At 41.6% G+C, this 20,353-nt stretch overlaps 1 protein-coding gene across 2 annotated transcripts; it reads left to right on the top strand.

Moving 5' to 3' along the window:
* The first annotated feature begins 1,006 nt into the window (after nt 1-1,006).
* SHISAL2A (shisa like 2A) lies at nt 1,007-18,440 on the top strand. Of its 2 annotated transcripts, none has more exons than XM_071809851.1 (4): nt 1,007-1,397; nt 6,442-6,491; nt 13,060-13,135; nt 17,943-18,440. In XM_071809851.1, exons 1-3 carry the CDS (start codon nt 1,216-1,218, stop codon nt 13,089-13,091), a joined length of 264 nt encoding a protein of 87 aa, XP_071665952.1. In that variant the 5' UTR covers nt 1,007-1,215; the 3' UTR covers nt 13,092-13,135; nt 17,943-18,440. The 2 variants fall into 2 exon arrangements, with proteins under 2 accessions (XP_071665952.1, XP_065698624.1); XM_065842552.2 differs by having other exon boundaries at nt 1,041-1,397; nt 6,352-6,491.
* The last annotated feature ends 1,913 nt before the right edge of the window (nt 18,441-20,353 follow it).

Raw genomic sequence — 20,353 nt, 5'->3', positions numbered from 1 at the left:
TAGAACTCATGTCTGTGCTTGGTCCTGTTTCCTGCTGGTCTGGATTGCTTGCTGATCCTCCTGGATAAACTTTGTGCTTATGCTGTAGGTAACTTACCTCATGTCTCCTGGACAGACCCTGGATTTGACTTGGTCTGGGACTGCTGATGGCCTTGTTCAGATCGTGCAGGACTGTGCCCTGGTCAGTAAGGACACTGTCTTCCCTAAGCTGCCACGGCTTCTGGCTCTTGCTGTTGCCTGACAGTTGGCTACAAGAGGTGGAACTCCCACTTGCCTGGAGTTCATCTCAGGGCAAGACCTGAAATTAAAATGTAAGGTGTTAGTTGAATTAATATGGTCTTATTAATTCAAATCATGCTCTAGTGACAATGCACAACTTCGTTTCTCTCTAAAACCTGAACTTTTGCTTGAGGAGGTCACTTACGTGGCAAAGCACCTGATCTGGGCTCTCTTGTAACTTAGAGAGGAGACTGAGGACCAGGTCTTTGGAGTGGGAGACATCCACTGGATGCTTTTTATTTTATTTCCAAGAGCCAAATCCCATGCAGAAGCGCACACAATGTGTGTGTGTGTGTCTGGTATCTGGAGCTGAGATCTACCCCTCGTTCCCTCAGGAATGGCTCATTAAACAGAATGCCCAGGTCCCACTTTTTTTCAAAAAGTGGTCTAAAACACTAAATAGAAATGCCCTCTGAAAAGAGTAGTAGACTGTTCTCTCAGAAACATTAAATATTGCATGGAATTTTTACCCCTCATGAAGCCAAGGGGTCCTCAGCCCAACTGAGGTGCAATTCCTCTCAGTTACCTTCTTGCTTGCGCTGTTCTGAGACCCCCCGAGGCTCACGAGTGGGCATGGACCCCTGAGCCTCTCGATGTGGGACCGAGAGCTGAGGGGAAAAAGAAGCCCCGGCGAGCGAGGCGGGAGTGCCGCCTTGGAGATGAGCAACCAAGTGGTCGTTCGGCCCCACACAACCCTCTCCCTCTCTTCCCAAGGGCGGGCGGCTTCATTGCCCCCTCACCTCACGGCGCGGGCGGTTTCCCGCCGCGTCCCGCCTTGAGGCGACCCCGGGTCGGAGGGGCGAGCACAGCAGTTCCCGCCCGCAGGCAGCCTCGCCCGCCGCCGGTGCAGCCCCTGCCCGCCCCAGCTCCTCCCGCTAGCCGTCCCACCTCCCGCCCGGGAGCCGAGGTGCTGGGCAGCCCAGTGGGCGCCGCAGCATGAGCGCCGAGTGCAGCAGCTACCTCAACGCCGACAAGGTGCTCGTGAGCGGGTTCAGCTGCCCACGGACGGGCGGCGACGCCCGCGCCGTGTACTGCTGCGGCTTCCAGGACGTCAAGTACTGCTGCGATGACCCGCACAGCTTCTTCCCCTACGAGCACAGCTACATGTGGTGGCTCAGGTAGGGGAGCGGCGGTGCCGCCCGGGCCCGGTGGGGAGGCTCCGGGGGGCCGGGAGACCCGTGTTCGCCCGAGCTTGCCGGCGGGTTTGCGTTTCTGAGGTACTCGCAGCCGGGCACTTCGCGCTGCTTTTGTCCCGCTGAGAGTAGCGGCAGAGCTGCAGCTGCTGCTCAGAGAGACTTGTGCTTGTGCCTGGGTGGTTTCTGAAAGAAATAACTCGAGGTCTTTGCAAGGAAGCCTTGGGGAACGCGCGGTGCCTGTGTACAGAGCATCCCGTGTCCCTCCATCGTTTCTGCGTGAGATGAACGACTGTCGCGGGGCCTGAGTGTGTAAGATGCTGCCGTGCATAAAGTTCCCAATGACTTTAGCTACTTTTCTGTGTGCAATAAGGTCAGGCACTGCATAACTTTTTCGGAAGATGGCAGATAATCAGACTTGTGCTGTCCTGCCTCAGTGCGAGGGTCCGTGGAGCTCGGACTGTGTGTCCAGCAGTGGCTGTAAGGGCTGCACACAGCCTGGCCACTCTCCGGTCCTCAGCATCCCCACTGCTCTATCAGAGTGTTGGTACAATACACCTCTGCGTGGGGCTTTCACTGACTTTTCATGGGCTCGTTATCCCTGATTTTATCTAATCCCTTTCTGGACTTCTGTCTGCTTGTGCAGCCCTGATGGCAGCAACACTACCTGTTCTTTGAAGATACATCCTTTTATCTGTTTTATACTGTTTCCTACTAGTTTTCTGGAGCACCCTGTAGTATTAGTGTTGTGAGCTTTGGTGACCAACAATTGCACATTCACTTTATGCACAGTGTTCAAATTTTTGTAAGCATTTGGTGCATCGCTTCTCAGCTTTCACCTCTCCAAACCAAACAGTCTTAGTCCTTTTGGATTATCATTGAGGTAGATGCTGTGTCCCACTGACCAGTTTAGTTGCCTCTCATCCACACCATTTTTCACTGTACAGCGCTGCTCTGAGGTGCACAATCTGGAGCTGTGTGCTCAAAATGTGGGCATGGCAAGGTTTTAGAGAGCGCCAAAATGCTGCCTTCAGTCTTGCTCTCAAAATCCTTCGTGTTGGTGGCTGATGTTTTGTTGATGTCTTTGGCTGCTGGTGCGCATTGACCCTGTGATTTCAGTGAGCTCTCCCTGATGACTATGAAACTTTTCTTGGGTCCAGAATCAGTTCTGAGTTCATTGTCATTTAGACTTGGTTTTCTTTATTTATACATTACATTATGTACACCAAAGCTCATCTACATCAGTTTTGCCTGCTCAGTTTTCCACAAGTCCACAAGCATTCCTTGCCCTCACAGGATTTCATCACTTGTAGTTCAATTAGGAAAACATAAAAATATTTTCTGGTCTCTCGGAATGTTTTGGTGATCACTGCCTTGCTTATCTTTGTCTCAGACTGCTACTTTCTTCTGTATGTAATGACTATATGTTAAAATAACCCTTCAAATACATCTTAGAGCTTTTAAGAACGCACTTTGAAGACTTGAAACCCTTAAGACTTGAAACTACTCAAGAGTTAGCCAAACCAGCCAATGTAAGTCTGGAGGTTAAATGCACTTAGGAAGGGAAAGGATTTGGAAGCTTTGATGAGGGAATTGTTGCAGGTTTTGCTTTACTCCAGAGCTCTAATTTTGTTGTCCTAAATCTTTGTTTGGTTGATTCCCCCCATTAATTTGAAAGCAGTGACTGGATGCGCCACCAAGTAGTTGGTGGCATCTCAGGGATTACTTCTGTTTGGTGACACAGCGCTTAGAATTTTAGGAGGCTATTGCAGATTTCTCGTGAGTTTTTGCTGCTGTGGGAGACGCGTTTCCAGACCATTTGGCAGCCAGCTCTGACGGAAGCAGTTTGTGGAGAAGCCAGCAGCCTAGGCAACCTGAAGCGATAGTTGCTTGCAATCCTGTGCTATTCTTTTTTTTTTTTTTTTAATGTCAAATCTCTACTGCCTGTACTATGTTTAGAGCTATATACTGCACTGTCCCTTAGCAAAGTGAAACCATGTTTTCCCCTCCCACTCCTGCAAAATCTGGAGTTTCGGACAAGTGCATCCTAACGCCTGTTGTACTAGGAGCTGCTGTACAATCGTAAGTTATCAACCTTTGAGCAACTCTTGACATATTTCATATTTTCCCCTGAAATTATTATATATAATTAGTATTATTAATTTCTCATTTATCCTTTCTTTTTTTGCTGGTACTTACAATCAAATAGTATAGTACCTTCTTTTTTTGTTAGAGCAGCCTATATTCCTTTTCCACATTTCTTGAAAAGCTGACCTCAGCAAAGACAAATGAAAAATGTGGGTTTTTTTTCTCTCTCTTACAGCAGTCAGGAGCCCATGGAACAGGGAAGGGAACACTAGTAAGAGGCAGGGGTGTACAAAATTTGCCAGGAGGTCATTTAGCTTTTGAAACCACAAAACCAGCAAAACACTGAACAGCTTACCCAGCCATGTGCTATGCACGTATATGCATTTATCATGACACATATACTTCACCTTCAAAGCTGAGTGGAAAGGGAGAAATGCTGAGCATGTAGTATTTGTACTGAACTGTGATGTGATTGTTTCTCATTACTTTAAAATATCTTAGAATTATTTTTGTCTCTGTTTAAATAAGTTTCCTTTTGCAAATTCAATGGCTTATTTAAGTATCAAATAGAATTCAGTATCCATTCCAAATCTGTACCTTTTGTAAGTTTCATGCAGTATTACATATTTAATTAAACTCTGGCAGGCCAAGTATAGATTTTATCCAAAATGCTGTATTAGTTAATACCCATAGAACCATGGTGACTTAATGCTGTGGCCAAGATTTCCTTAGCTGTGCAGTTCTCCAGGAGTCTGTTCTAGTTTTCCAAAATAGCAAGACTTTTGTTCCTATATACTCATTCCTCCAGTTTCCTGGGAATATTTACCTGTTTCCTTCGCAACTGCTATGTCCAACACACCACTGCAGCAATGCCATTAGGAACATTTGATTCACTCGGATCCAGATGACTCATGAGCTTCCTTTTAATCCGTCAGTGGACAAACTGCATCTGCTTAGCTGATATTTAAATTTTCCCTAGCTGTTGTTGGTGTGGATGGACTAATTTTACAGACTAAAAATAACAGTAGGTGTGCGATGCTGAGCAATCATTGACAGAAATGTTGGTGACCTCCCTTAGCAGCTCTGGACAGCAGCTTGGGGAACCCTAGGATGTCTGACAGTGGAGCCTCTCTGCTCATGTTTGAAGAATTGTGTAAGTGCTTCAGGGTTACCCTTGGCCTTTGTCACCCTTTTAATGCTAGATCATCATTTTTGGGGGTGATTGGGTTGTTAATGCAGAGATTTTTGCTCCCTAATGAGGCTGCAGCTGTGGGCAGGAGTGTCTTTTTAGTTCTCTTGTTTAATGTCTCTGCTGTCAGAAGACTGATCTTGAAGACACACACCCTGAGGCCTGTAGCCTGTTATTATGTGGACTGCTGAATAGACTTTAAACACCTGGTATTTGAGGTGAAGACAGCAAAATGTTTTTAGCAAGAGCCTTTCTAGATGAATACACAGCACCACAGTAATTGCTATAGAATGTAGGGACATGTTGAAGGGCTGCCTGTATTTTCAGAGGAGGGTGGTCATTAAAATGTTCAATGGTCATAGTTATTTTGGTATTTTGTTTCTAATAACAGTTTTAACTATAAAAAAAGAAAGAGAAGATTGTGTTCTGGTTAAGAAACTTCAGTGTTCAGAGCTGTGGAAGGCATACTTAACTGGGAAAAACTTTGCTTAATAAATGCATATATACGCAAATATAGAAAGACAGTCTAGTTCATGCAGATGATAAATACCATGAAAAATCCTCGTAAGGGTAAAGCTCTTCTTTCAAGAACCAATCATTTTGCTGAAAACAAAGTATTTTATTTGTGTATAGAGGTAAATGTTGCTTAAACTTCATTAATGGATCTGACCAATAAGTAATGAGAACTGCATCTTAAAGTCATAGTGATATCTGCTATTCTCATCCTAATGATTTTAAGAGTTTCTCCTATAGACATATCTGTCTACTGGCTTTATGGGAGTTTATAGGGAAGCTTTGCAATAGCTTGAATGTCAAATTCATAAAAACATCCCGAGGCACAGTTCTTCTCATCTCCCTGCAAGGCCAAAGTAGAAGTGACTTCTCACTGATAGCGGTGATTTATAAAGGCATTTCTAACACTAGAGTATGGAGTTCATAGAACTTATGACATTAATCTCTCTTCTGTCCTTTTTACACCTGTCAAAATTATAAATATACCACAGCAGTATTATAAGGATTCTTGATCTTCAGACTTTCTTAATCTGTGACCAAAAGGCTGCTGTTTAATTTGACCAGAAATCAGTGTATTTGGCTTGGGCTGTAAAACAGGAGTCTGTGACAAACATGTACTTTGCTTAGAGTGCTCTAATAAGCTCTTCTTGCAATAAAAATGGCATTTCAGACTGAAAATATAGCTTTAATAGTCATGTTACTTGAGAAAAAGAAGTTTGCATGGGGTGCCTGGAGCCCTGGAACCCCTCTTTCTGCGTGCATGTGGTATTTATGTGATATTATGCTTATCTGGGAATATGCACTGCATCAGAGAAGCTTTTGATCTCACTGAGGCCAGTTACTATATGAAGTTATTGCTGATTTTTATAAACACGGTTTAAATCAGACTCAGGAGTAGAATGCATAGGTAACAAATGACATCGAGGGCCAGCTGTTCACCAGCTGTGTAATGACGTTCACCCTTCTGAGGGCAATGAAATAATTCTAGTTTGTGCAACTGGAGTATTGAGCTCTAAACTTTTGTTTACAGTAAATACACAGTCACTCCCCAGCCTGAGTACAAATAACTTCCAGGTATCACCCAGACTGTTGTTTTAATGGGTGTCCCAGGCTGTCTGTACACTTAATTTCCTTGTTTTTCTTTCTTAGTGTTGGAGCACTGGTGGGCCTGTCGATAGCAGCGGTGGTCCTCTTTGCTTTTATCATCACTGTGTGTGTTCTCTGTTATTTGTTTATCAGCACGAAGCCACGCAGCAAACTGGATACTGGCTTAAGCTTACAGATGGCAGGTAAGACCAGTTGTTATTGAAATAGGTTATCTCCTGCAGAGGAAGAGCCTTATTCTGTCTTTAAATGGATGTGGAGGAATCCAACAGTGTGTATTTTCCTTCTGTTGGGGACCTCAAAATGTAGTAATGCCATTCTGCTGTTCTAGCTTCTGAATGAAATCTGTACCAAACTCAAGTGAAAAAAATTAGCACAAGCGTAGTAGATTTATTTGGTAGTACAAAGACTGTAAAGTTTCACAATACTGAGTAAGGGTGTAAGAATTAAGCCCCTTTATCAGCAAGAGGCTTAATGAAGTAGTCGCTCTGAATTTCCTGTCGAGAGTATATAAACATAGAGTGGTGATTACATTCTAGGAATAAGAATCTCAAAGGAGATTAAGGAGATTTTAAGTGTATTTTCTTGTGACAGGGAGAGGTTGTTGTTTTTGTTTTGGTTTGGTTTTCTTTCTTCCTGATATAGGATCCAATCTAAGACATCTAAGACTCTTCACCTCAATCCCAGTAGCCCAGACCTTTGAGCCCAAGCTGCATTGGTGGTTACCCACAGGAACAGCACATGTAGCCAATGCTTGCCCACTGGCATGGGAAAACTGTGGCTGCTGCTACTACATTTTAGTACATTTGTGAAATCTGACTGCAAGTTTTGGTGACAGGAAGGGGTGTGATAAAAGTTTCACCCTTTGTCTTGGACTTTGTAAATATTTAAACATGGCTTGAGTAGTTCAACCAGTAAAGTTGTAGAAAGTAAAGGAAATGTACTTATTTAGGCCTTAGAAGTTGCAAAAGCTGAAAAAGGGGAATAATTATTGGAAAAAAGTCCCTCACTTCAAATTATATTTTTACTAGTTTTTAAAATGCTTCCATATCTGCATGGCAATAAATGACCAATGAGCTACTGTAATTTTAGCCTGTTATACAGCAGTAAGCCCCCTCCTGAGTATCACAGTATGTTTGGGATTGGAAGGGACCTCAAAAGATCATCTAGTCCAATCCCCCTGCTGGAGCAGGAACGCCTAGGTGAGGTCGCACAGGAATGTGTCCAGGCGGGCTTTGAATGTCTCCAGGGAAGGAGACTCCACAACCTCCCTGGGTAACCTGTTCCAGTGCTCTGTTACCCTCACTGAGAAGAAGTTCTTTCTCAAATTTAAGTGGAACCTCTTGTGTTCCGGCTTGATCCCATTGCCCCTTGTCCTATCATTGTTTGCCACTGAGAAGAGCCTGACTCCAACCTCGTGGCACTCACCCTTTATATATTTATAAACATTAATAAGGTCACCCCTCAGTCTCCTCTTCTCCAAACTAAAGAGCCGCAGCTCCCTCAGCCTTTCTTCATAACGGAGTACCTAGTTAACACTGTCCACTTCTTACCAAACTTTGCGTGTCTTGCTTTGCTCTCTAGAGAATGGAGGCATTGGTCTAAAAGTCATTTATAGTGCTGTCAGGAAGTGCAAAGCCTTGTTTTAGACCTACGTAAGCTGAGCAAGCTGCCAAAGTGAAAGTCACACATTCAGAAAACTGCTGCTAATCTGCAAATTGAAAAATTGACACCTGTCATGGAGTGAGAGAGTGGAAATACGACCTGCAAGGGCCTAAATAAGCTCTTGGGTGGAATGAACAAAATGCCCAGTCATCTTTTACGAGATGGTTGTGTTCTAATTACAAACTGGCATTGTGTTTTTGATGGTGTTGCTGTTTAACTTCTTCCCTCCGGTTTTGCTCCTGTGGCGTCACCTCTTAAGCCACTGCCAGGGCAGCAGCGCTGTTTTCCTCACGCTTTGAATTTTTGTGCCAGGCATATTTGGCTTATGAGGGGCCAGGAAGGAGGCAGGTGCTACAGCACTGCTGCTGCCAAGTTATTCCATCTTTCTCTACAGACTTGAATCCTGCTGCAAAACCACATCCTGCTTTGGCATTAGAGATCATTTGTCTCTTCCAATCACCAGGTGAACAGCATCCCAAGGTCCCACACTGGTGACCCACTGTTCACGTAGACATCCTGTCTCTCATGATTCCAGGTATCAGGACTTCAGGAAGCTGAGAGATCTTTGCTTTTTCCTCACCATCTCCTGTGTTGTTTTTGAGCTCTATTCAGACTGCATTGCTGTGTATTTAAACACTGTTTTTACTTTGCTCTTATCTTTTGTTTTTCACTTTTATTATTCTGCTGCTTTGGCTGCGCTGAATGACAATTATTTCACATCTAAATTCTGATAGCTTTAGCTGTTGATGAGGTGGGCTGCTAGAAATTGAAAGCCAGTTGCTTTGCCAAGGTTGAGAGATCTTTGAAAGTGTTGAAGGATTTCATTGACAAGCCTTAGTGCTTATCTTCATCATTTCTTTTGCATGGAAGTCATGCAAGGGCTGAGTGTCTTATGAGATGGCTGGTTAGCTGCTTTCAGGCCTGGGGAAAAATAAAAGCAGCTTCTCTGCTGCTCCTTCAGTTCTTCTGAGATTTGAGCACAGTTGTACATAGGCGACTGTCTTGGTTTTGAGCTAGCATAATCTTGCCTTTAGATGAAGGCTGTGCCACACATTAGGTGTTGCACCCTATACCTGTGGAGCATTTTTATTATATTCAGTTTCACCCATAATATGTCAGCTCAGTTGGAGTTTTATATTTCATTAAACATACAATTGATTGTTGTCTGCCTTTCCTCCCTCATGTAATAGTCAAATTTAGATAAGTGCATGGAACAATGACTAAGATCTCCCAGATATAGAAGTGGAGTTGTTGGATTTTTACGGGAATAATATAAAGATCAGTCATAATTCTAACAATAAACTAGATGTGTGGTCTTTATTAAAACTTCTGATTCTGCAAAAGGTGGATCAGCTGGAATTTGCCTCTATTTAGTCTTGAACAAATGGTCTTAAGTAGCATCGATACAGATTTTATATGTAGGGTTCCTAGCAAAAAATAGCATTTTATCTGAGAACTGAATTTTAAAAAATTAGTTTAGTCACTGGTGCAGACCCGGAATAACTAGCTAAATGTTAGTTGTTATACTGATCTAAACTGTTGTTACTCATTTCTGTTTGTAGTATCATAGTGTAGAGTGCAGAGTAGATCCCTTACATGCAAGGCAGCGTGTACAGGCAAATGAGAAGATCCCGTATCTCAAGGAGTTTAGTCTAGTTTCTTATCAGAGCTAGTTTTTCTCGATAAAAAATAGCGAGGTACTTTATTTACTTCTTTCAATGAAACCTTTTCCTTTTACAGTCTAAGTCTCAGATCTTTATACATCACTTTCTTATTGTTTGCGCTTAAAATGGGAGGTGCACCTAGGATTTCGCTCATGGGTTAATGGTCTGCCTTACTGAAGTGTCTAAGTGCTTCACAGTTTTTCTTCTCTTTATCCTCACAGCTACTTTTCTGGAGTAGGGAGATGCTGTCAGCCCAGTCTTACAAGGAGACAGAACTGCAGGGAAGTGTCATCGTTTTAATGCTTTGTGTGTCAGCCTAGACATTAATGTCTAGTGGAATTGTGAAAGGACATCACTAACCAGAAGACTTTTGCCTTGTGATACCTCTAAAAATATGGCTCCAAGACTAGGTTGACACAGGAATTCTGTGGTACAGTAAATTGAGCCATGCTTTTTGAGACCAAGCTGAATGCAAACATTGTGGGTTTTCCCAAGATGAAAGTGAATTTGTTCATATGCTTCTAGCCATAAAAATTCTCTCTGTACAAAAGCTTTATCCCCTTCAAAACATTGGGATCTAGGGAGTCACAAGATTGCAAGTGTTTTGTTAGGCTGAGTGAACTATGCTGGAGGATCTAGGGAAGGTGAGGAGGACTGAGTGAAGATTGCGTAATTGTCAAGAAGGGAGTGGTAAATGGGCAGAAAAGGAGGAATTTAGAGGCGTATCTGCTGCTCAACACTGGGAGAAAAGGTGCACAAATGCTTCCCTTGAAGAGGCAGCTGATGGGAGAGGAGTGGTCGTCTCTGCTGGCCCCTTAGAACCAGTTTTGCCATCAGAGGTAAAAAGGTGGATAGAGACCCTCCACCTTGGCGAGGCAAACAGTTTTTAAACACATTTTCTGAGTGATCCCTGTATTTCTGCCAGTGTTAGTCTGGGAAGACCGCTGAGGAGAGGTCTCCTATACCACTGCAAAATGAGAATAGCAAATTACATTTTATGATGGTAACTAACATTTTCCTTTAAAACTTAGCACTGGGAGACCTCTCTAATGCTTTTGGAGTCAAACAGCATGGACCTTTAGTCTGGAGTGTGAAGAGAGCTGGGGCCTTGCACATTACTCATGAGTGCTGGGAAAAATGTGCTTTAATAGAAGAGATTAATTCCTTGTTCTTACAAAGCAGTGACATCATAGTATGCAGAAGCTCATGGTTTCATTTAATAATAGTGGAAACTCAGCTTGAAAAATAACCAGATGATCTTTTTGTCCCAGTTTCTCTCCTTAATTAAGGATTCCTCATGGGGCACTAGTGAAACACACAAGACTTTAGAATATTTTGATGAAAAAGCACCAGACGCTCTAACTTTCTCTTCCTTAGCTCAGCTGAATTATCTGATTCTATCGGTTCTGAAACCAGATAGCTGCTGCCTGAATTCAGAGACACTCTGCTCCGTTTTTAGAATATGCATTGATAGCTTTGTTTTCTAGGTTTATCAATAATTTCCACTATATGGACATTCTGCATCTGGCCTTAAATTTTCCCCAGTTAAGCTACTTTTCTCTTTGCCAGCCATCTGTCTCAGATATTTGTACATGGGAAAAATCAGCCATATGTGCCCAACTATTTAAAAAAGAAAAAAAAAAAAGAAAAAAAGAAAAAAGAACAGTATTTTTTCTTTAGGAAATGAAGAAATTTCCTGTTTTGGAGCTGGGAATTAAAATTTAGTGTGAGAATAGCATTAGCTCAAATTTACATCACTAGGAAAGATTAAATTTGGAAATGTTTAAATTGGACTCCTTAGCTTTTACGTATCCCAAGCTTCTTTGTAGCAGTGAGTTTTATGCAGTGCCTTAAGAGTCACATTTTTTTATTGCAAAGACAACCTGTAGATGCTGTGAGCTGGTTTAGACATGAAATCCAGACATGCTTCAGAAATGGGGTGCCTGCCACTATAACTGATAAGGATTTTTTTTTTAATTACTTTTTTATCACAGCTGAAATAACTCACTGAAAATACTTGGTTTCTAGTAAGATCTTGGCTTAAATATTATTGCACAGATTTTTTTTTTTTAAGTGTCTAACTGTTAAATCCCATTTTGATATTTTGAAACCAAACTGCAGGTTTTTTCAATTCAAATACTAAGATGCAACTTTCAAAATACTTCAAAAACAAATAATTCATTTGCCCAATTCGCTTTGTTTCAGGTTGGGTTTTTTTGTTTGTTTGTTTTTTAAATGAAAATATTAGAATGCTCATCTTTTCATCTGTATTGGATATAGGGAACCTAGGACCTGGGTGTGTCTGGAAGGATGTAGAAAATGAACAGGGAAGGTGGGGTCAAGAGAGCAGAGCAGGGAGGTGGATTTAGGGCAGAGAAATGAGATAGGAGGGACTCAAAGTGGAGCTGGTTGCTTGTGGAGACAGGGACTAGCATGGGAAGCAAAGTAGCAGAAAATTAGGACTGGAAGCGGAGCGAGGAAAGTGGGAAGGGAATGAAAGTATGAATAGAAGGTAGGAAAGAAAAGAACTGAAGTTGAAAGTGTGGTCTTTCTAGAGCTTTCCTCGCTCTCCTGTCAGCAGGTACCAGCGAGGACCGCTGCCAGAGTCCCTCTGTTCTCTGTTCTGACAGTGCCCCACCTCAGACTGCTTTTGCTTTGGTTATTCTTATCACTTGGGCAAACTCGAGTTGTCTGCACTGAATCTCCAGCTCTTCTGCTCCAAGGAGGTGTCTGTATCAGTTACCTGGTGGGATTTTAGTAAACTGCTATTTATTTGAACCTATGAAGTTGTGCTCTGAAAACCAATATACAAATACTACTAAGCTTCAAAACCAAGCACTCAAAAGATGGGAGATGCCAGAACTTAGTATTTTTTGGGGGGTGAGGCAACTGGTTAAATGTTTCACTAAAAAATCCTGTTCCTGTCATTCCCTCAATCTTTCTGAAAAACAAGAGTGACACTTCCATGCAAAGAAGTATTTTGAGCCTCCCCCCACATAATGCTTTGGGATCACTGGATGGAAGATACAGTGAAGACAATAGTGCCTGATTATGTCTGGAGATGGGAGAAAGTTAGGGAGTTCTGATCTGTTTTCTTGATATGGGAAATTTTTCTGCCGTTTCTTTTTGGAGACTCACTGATTTCCTGCTGTAAGTCCTATTTACACTACAGTACTGCTACCTTAAACTGCTCTTCATCTTGATGTTTATTCCATTTTAATACAAGTTTGTTAATAATTGCAGCCTCATATGGTCTCAGGAATGGGAAGTGGAATGGCTCGGGTCTGTCCCATTCCCTAAAGACTGTAGAGGAAGATTCCAGGAACTGTGTTTTCTCTAGTGAAGAGGGCACACATATATTACTACTTGCAATTAAAGGGAGAACAATGCTGTTAGTTTTACTGAAAATGCTTTTGTTTTACAGACAGTGAGACTAGAGGGAGTTCAATATGTTAAACAGAGGCACTGGATGGATTCTACCAATGCTGTAATGAAAACAGGTACAATGAGAACATTTCACTTTACTGTATTGTATTTGTATTACCCTCTGCTGTTTTATGTGTGGTGATGCAGATACAATGAGTATCTGCAGAGACTCAAACAGAGTGCTTCTACAGAGAAATCTCTTCTTGATTTACTTGTATGTGAATATTCTTTCATGGTTGTGTGCAAGAGACGATTACATTCCCGCTATGCTGTTTTTGTGCTTTCCCTGATGCCGTCCAGAATGCACCAGAACTTACTAAGGAGGCAGCCATTGTAACTTACCCTTCAAAAGAGATTATTTAGCAATGAACTGCTAGAAGGGCTCCCGTATAACAAAGGGTAAGAGCAGTCAAGTGTCTGGTGGGTAGTTTAGTCATATTCTGATTCTTGGGGATGCTACCTACAAGTGTCAAGTCAAGTCTGATAGAGAACTGAAGAGGGTTATCTTGCAAAATATGAAGTTGCTGACTTGATTTTTATGCTGAAATCATGTTTAAAGGTCAAATTGCCTGTGGCACAGACCATGCAAAATAGTATTTAAAATGTATGGCAGTACAGATGAATTGTACTTCAGACTTAAAAGGAATTTATGAATAATGCAAAACATTTAATATGCCATGAAACCCACATTTTACTTTCTGCAGGGGGTGAAAGCTCATGGCTAAACAGAAGGTGAGAATAGCCAAAGAATAGCAATTTTTGTCACAGGGAAGAAAAAAAAAAAAAAAACAAACCAAAAACATGGGCCTGTTTGTTCAATAGTTGTTCTTAGGTGACCAGGAAAGTAAATGTGGCAGAGTTCCCTGCTTCATGTATTTCCTCTTGTACCCTTAAAAAAAAACCACCCTGGTCCTCAGAGATGCAAATGCATCTTTCTCAGCACATTTTACCATCAGCATAACAGGTTGGTTTGGGCTGCTTGTCACCATGAAAATATGTAAGTGTAACAAAACTAATTTTGAAACTCCTAAACACCTCCACACTTTTTTTTCCCCCCTGCTGTTGCAAATGAAGAAGCTTGTGTGAGAAAAATGCCATGGGAAGGCTAAAAAGGATCCTGCAGTCAGAAAGCCGTCTGTAGTGAGAAAATCCAAAAATATCTGTGGCAGGCACTGAGTACTGAGATGAGACCTCAGTTCAGGTCTGTGAATGTAGTGTTGCTTCCTGTAAGGCCATGAGTCATTTCCTTGTGCTTCAGTTCACCTGCCTTCCACAGTGTTATAGACACTAATGTTTTTGGAGTGCCCTGAAGTGTAGCCTGCTCACCACTATTGTGTATGGGAAGAGAGAAACAGAGGGAGAGAATTGAAAGGCCAGCTGCAAAGGACTTTTTGTAGGGTTTGAATGCACCCGTTATATAAAGACCAGGTTTTTTTGTGGATGAATGATTCAATTCTTTTTTGTTGGCAAAATGAGGCTGGCATTATCATGAAGACTCAGAATACTTGATTCTTCTTTTGGGGCTAAAATCAGAAAAACTCTACCCTTAGCCTGTGAGTCTTTTTGCTTCCAGGTCTGGAATGGAGCAGCTGGGAACGTTCTATGAAAATGAAAATGGAGCTAAGGATCTTTTCAGAACTTCAACAGATAACCTGGTTAGGTGCTGGTAGAAATTTCAGGTCTCTAATTGGTTTTTGTCTGCTGTTTTTCATGTTGTCTGCGCGTTGCAGGTGTCACCCCCCCCACCTGTTATGGGGAGTCACTTCACTGTGCAGTGATAAGCCAGAAAGTCCATCAGTGGCTGTAAAACTTCTACTGCTGTGAGAAAGCTACATGTAGAAATGAGATTTGATTTAGCATGCATACTTCCTCTGCCAAATTCACTGAGTTTTAATTAGGAGCAGGACTCCCTACACTCTTGGAACTGCTGTAGTTCAGCATACAGCTCAAGCTTGTTTGCATGCTCTTTTCCAGGAAAAGGGCAAACACAGCTCTTGGCTTTAAAAAGGGAAAGGAGAAGAATTAGGCAGCTCGAGGCATCTCTTAAAACTTGCAGTGATAATAGATCAAATTATTAAACAACTGAGTTATGCACAAGGAAAATCTGACACAGATTTCATGAAGATAAATCATGACAAATCAGTGTAATTTCTCGCTATATCAGGGTAATTTTACCTGTCAGACAAATAGGAACAAGTGGCTGTGACTTACAGGTCTTTGTGAAAAAGCAGTCAAAGAGAAGTTTTCAGTGGCTTATTCTCAAACACATTTTTGGAGGGAAGGATGTCTCAGTACTCTATCCCAGTTGAATAGTAAGAGCTTGATTGGAGGATGAAAGAGCATATGTGTAAAATTTATGGATGACACCACCCTGGGAAGGGTCGCAAGATTCTGGGGGATAAAACCACCTTTCAGAATTATTTCAATGCCCTGGAGAAATGATCTGAAATCAACAAGGTGAAATACAATAAAGATAAAAGCAAAGTACCTTACTTAAAAAGGAGAAATCAAGTACTCAGAAATACCTAAGGGAGAGTAAGTGAGTAGTGTGAGGAAAAAGAAAATCTGGTGATTTACAGTATGCCGGAAATGGAGTATTGATGTTCGAGGCTCTTGTTTTAGTCTGGCATACTGAAGAGGGGAACTGTATGTAGAATGTAAGGTAAATGTAATAATTTGCTTCAGTTAGTGCTGGCAGTGCCTCTGTTACAATAGTGCTCTTAGATGTGGAAAGACTGGAGAAGAGAGAAAACTGAGAAAATTACTAAGGTTTTGGAACAGCAGGACCAGCTTAAGATGGCTTAAGTCTAAAAAAAACGAGTGACAGTGTTCAGTTATGTAAAACTGAGGGCAGTGGTTGGTAGGCAAGATAAGTAATGTGCTGAACTTCACATTGCAGGAGATCCAGATTTGGTAATAGAAAATCTTCTAAACTATAAAAGGGTAGAGGTACTACTGGACCAGCCAATGATGCAACTTGTGGGACTTTGTTCCAAAGGCATCTTGATGAGGCTACACTCGTCACGCTTGTCAAAAGTGAGATAGCTGAAGGATCTTGACAGCCTTCGTGTGTGGGAGGCATCCCTTAGGCCACAGCAGCAGCCCCTGGCTTGTGCTGGACTGTGTCCGTGTCTGGGAAAGAAATGTCTGTCAAACTGTTCTGAGTAGACAGAGTCTTGGGTGCTGTGTCAGGCTGGGTGTGAGCCTGTCCGTAGTCTGGAGAAGTGATGGCCATAACAGTAATGTCTGAGCTCCCTTCTGATGGGTTATTTAATCAGAAATGCTGTATGGGGAGAGAGACCGGGCTGTTTCAGGTAGAAGAAACCTACAATTATCATCTAGTCTAACTGCCCAACCACTTCAGGGCTGACCAAAAGTTAAAACAAATTATTAAGGGCATTGTTCAAATGCCTCTTAAACACTGACAGGCCTGGGGTATCAACCACCTCTTTAAGAAGCCTGTTCCAGTGTTTGACCACTGTCTTGATAAAGAAATGCTTCCTAATGTCCAGTCTAAACTTCCCCTGGCACAGCTTTGAACCATTCCCATGTCCTATCACTGGGTACCAGGGAGGAAAGCTCAGCACCTCCCTTTCCATTTCACCCCTTAAGGAAGCTGCAGATCCATGAGGTCACCCCTCAGCTTTCTTTTCTCCAAACTAGACCAGCCCAAAGTCCTCAGTTGCTCCTCATAGAACATTCCTTCCAGGCCTTTCACGAGCTTTGTTGCCGTTCTGTGGATGCACTCAAGGACCTTCACATCCATCTTAAATCGTGGGGCCCTGAACTGCACACAGTACTTGAGGTGGGGCTGCAGCAAGGCTAAAAACAGTGGCATGATCACCTCTTTTGACCAGCCAGTTATCCTGGTTTAGCACACCCCAGGATGCAATTTGCCCTGGTGCCTGCCAGGGCACACACTGCTGACTCGTATTGAGCTGCTGCCAAGCAAATGGCAATACTCGAGGAGGGCACAAATCTAAGTTTATATGTATGTCTCATACATTTTCATTTAAGTTGGTCAGGAATATATAACCATCCTCAGAGCCTTAAGCAGAAGAAAATCTAGAATCTACAAAAAGTATCAGAAGTGATGTTTTTTGGTTAGGTTGCTCTTTGCTGCTTGTTGCCATCTGCCTTGGAATCCAGGATTTCATACTTGGGAACTTCTGTCAGTAGCTAAATAAGCTGAGATTTTTCTGGCCAGACTTCAGTGCATGTCCGTTGTTTTCTGCATATCCAGACAAGCAACTGTGTCTAAACCCAGCTGTAGCAACAGCTGTTTGCTTCACCTCAGAAGCAATCCTGTTTAATGAGCAGTAGAGTAATTTCTTGGTATAGTAATTCTTCAAGTGTAGTTTGGAATATATTTTGGTGTCCCTCTGGATTAAAGGTACACATTGTGAGTATGTCTATCATAAAAAAAAAAAATGAAATGTGCGATTTAATATAGATATTAGTGGTGCATTTTCCAAGAGGCGCTGCATGGGAAATTAGATGAATGGCTGTGTCTTTATCTGTTAAGCCTTTTTTATTTTGTTTTAGCACTGTTGTGCCTTGAGCCTTTATCACGTGCAAGGTGAAATCCTCACTTGCACAGCAGAGGAGCAATAGCAGATCTACCCATCCACATAGACCTCCAGAGGAGGCATTTAACATTTCATAGCTGTAGTGATGCCCTTCAGAGGTGTAATTCTTCACATGTTAAAGGGTAGGAATATGATGAGATGCTTGGAAAGAAGTAATCCCAGTGAGATGGATTGAGCTGTGTGGTTTGATCTGGATCTGTTGGTAGGGTCTCCTTATCAACACTGCTGTGCAGCAGAGGAAAGAATCTGCCCCTTTTCATTCCAATTCTTAACTGTGATTGTTATTTTGCAGATCCCGAGCTGCACGCTTCACAAAGCCCCCACTGAAACAAGTTGTTGACAAAACCATGTGGCTTCAAGAGGTTTCCTGGGCCACAAGGATGAACTATGACTGTGAGCTACAAGAACCTGAGTCACTTCTCCAGAGGTGTTTCCTGGCTGTTACAACCATTGTTGATAACAAGAGGCTGATCTGAAGCTGTGTCAGGATTAATTGTGTATGGTTTTGAGTGCTATACTTTGATTTGCACATACCAGCTACTGCTGCTCATCATTTTTGTGCACGTTTTTGTCTATACCCTGTGCAATTTCAGTGAGATAACACAGTTGTCAAGCAGAGCAGAATTTGGCACATCATGTTGACCAAGCTTTCTTTTAAGCTCTCCCTGTGTGCCATCTTAATGTGGTGTCTTCACGTCATGGATCTGGTTGTCTGTAGCCAAATGTGATTGTTTGCTGCACAGACATGTGAACACAGTACCTCAATAAAATCTGGCATTTGTTTGTGTTGTATTTTTCTTAATTTATCATTTTATTCCACCTTTATTTCCTCAGAAGATTTTCACAGATCTTAAAATTACTTTGATGGAAGAGTTTTCCAAAAGCAAGTGAAGTTAGTAAAAAATGAAGTTCTATGGGGATTTTTTATTTAAATAGCTGTTTTCATAGGAAATTATAAACACTGAAATGAATTGAAATAAAAATCCACAAATGTTTTGCAGATTCTACATCAAAATATCTTGGAATATTTATTTTGATGCAAACTTTAAAAATTTTCCAGTAGTATTCCAGGTCGGAGCACTAATTTGTGAAATCTTGAACTTCCTTCAGGTAATCAGAGAGCTCTAATTGCACATTTTATTTCCCCAGAAGTCTTAGAAACAACTAACATAGTCTTAACTGTCATATTTGAGCTTCCAAGTCTTTCAAGCTTTCAGGCTCCAAATCACGAACAAGAATGATAATTATTTCTTTTTATCTTGTGAGGGTTCTTTAAGATCAATGATCAAAAGAATTTCTAGAATAATTAACTGTGCTGTTTATGTGAAGGCAGTAGATAGATTATCTCCTGCATTTGCAGATGAAGCCTAAAATATTTACCTACCATGTCTCTTGTGTTTCTGGTTATATTTCAGCTTTGGAAGACCAGGTTCATGTCTGCTCTTTGGGAGTGACATCTTTGTGCATGATAGTGCCTGAGATTTAAATTTCTTGACAGCTGTCCAGTGTTATGCATCAAAAGGCTCAAGTGTTTCCAGTCTAAGCTACTCTTAAGTCACATTACTTGTGTGAAAGATGCTGATGCCTCCAGAAGAAACAGAGATTGTGATACATGTTCTTTCTGTAACTATTTGCATATACTAGCTCACTAAACTGGCATTTGCTACTGTGGACTCCTAGAAAATTAAAACCACATTGGATGCATGAAGAAAATACATTTCTAATAGAACATAAAACTGGTCTTTCAGTCTCGTAACTTTGTTGATTGTGACTGTCAAAGACCATAAGGGAAAATGATTTATGATTTTTGCTACCTGGTTTCCTTTGAGGATCCCAGCCCTGAGATACATGTTCTGGAAGTCTGTGTCATTTTAAACCACTGAGAAAAGACTTGCAGATAATGAAAAAAAAAAAAAAAAGTTATTTCAACTTCATACAAACTTGAACCAGCACTCTTCTAATTTTTAAATTTTAAAGTAATAAAAGATATAGTCTATTTTGAATGTTGCAGATAAAAATATCTTTGATTTTTTGTCATTTGGGCAATTTCTACATGCTTGATTCAACAAGTGACAAGGTTATTTTTCCCTCAGATATTGGCCTTTTCATTTGTGTTGAGTATCTTAAAATACCAAAGTAACAGCAGAAGAGTAAAACCAGAATGCAAAAAAATGCTTCTGGTTCTTTGCCTGTGTCCAGTGTCTGTTTATGTTTTCTTGGTATTGTTAGGAAAATTCATTTATTTGCCTTTTTAGCTGTTATTTTATAATTGAGGCTTTCTAAATGTCACAAAAAAAGTGCCTCCCACACTGCTTTGATGAGGGGATTCAGTGTGCTGCCCATAACAGCTTTCAAACATAATTTCCAGTCGCAACAAGGGTGGCTCCCTGTGCTTAACAGGCATAATAAGGCTTAATATACCTGTTAGGCATAGCCCTCATTTACACCCAGATGACATTTTATGTTTGTTTTACAATAATAAAGCAAACTGAGGGCTGTGCTGTTACTGTCAGCCATACCAACACTAATAGAGCTCACAGGAGTTGCTATGAAAGTTTTTTATTGTTTTTCAAAGTTGAGGGATTTTTTGAATCGTGAGGGCAAAATAAAAATGGGAGAATCGTGAAACAGCGTGCAATATGTTTCGCAGACTATAAGATACAGAAAGTGTGCTTTTGTGTGTTTAGAGCAGTACGAGCAGCA

The sequence above is a fragment of the Patagioenas fasciata genome, chromosome 6, assembly GCF_037038585.1.
Source record: "Patagioenas fasciata isolate bPatFas1 chromosome 6, bPatFas1.hap1, whole genome shotgun sequence".
Lineage (NCBI taxonomy): Eukaryota > Metazoa > Chordata > Aves > Columbiformes > Columbidae > Patagioenas > Patagioenas fasciata.
Note: the sequence above shows the minus strand (reverse complement) of the source record. Positions and strands in the feature narration are given on the sequence as shown.

Excerpts from the sequence above, each read along its gene's own strand:
- SHISAL2A (XM_065842552.2), top strand. The coding sequence starts at position 1,216 with ATGAGCGCCGAGTGCAGCAGCTACCTCAACGCCGACAAGGTGCTCGTG. Across the intron at positions 1,398-6,351 it reads AGCTACATGTGGTGGCTCAG|TGTTGGAGCACTGGTGGGCC; the intron begins GTAGGGGAGCGG and ends TTTCTTTCTTAG. Across the intron at positions 6,492-13,059 it reads CTTAAGCTTACAGATGGCAG|ACAGTGAGACTAGAGGGAGT; the intron begins GTAAGACCAGTT and ends TTTGTTTTACAG.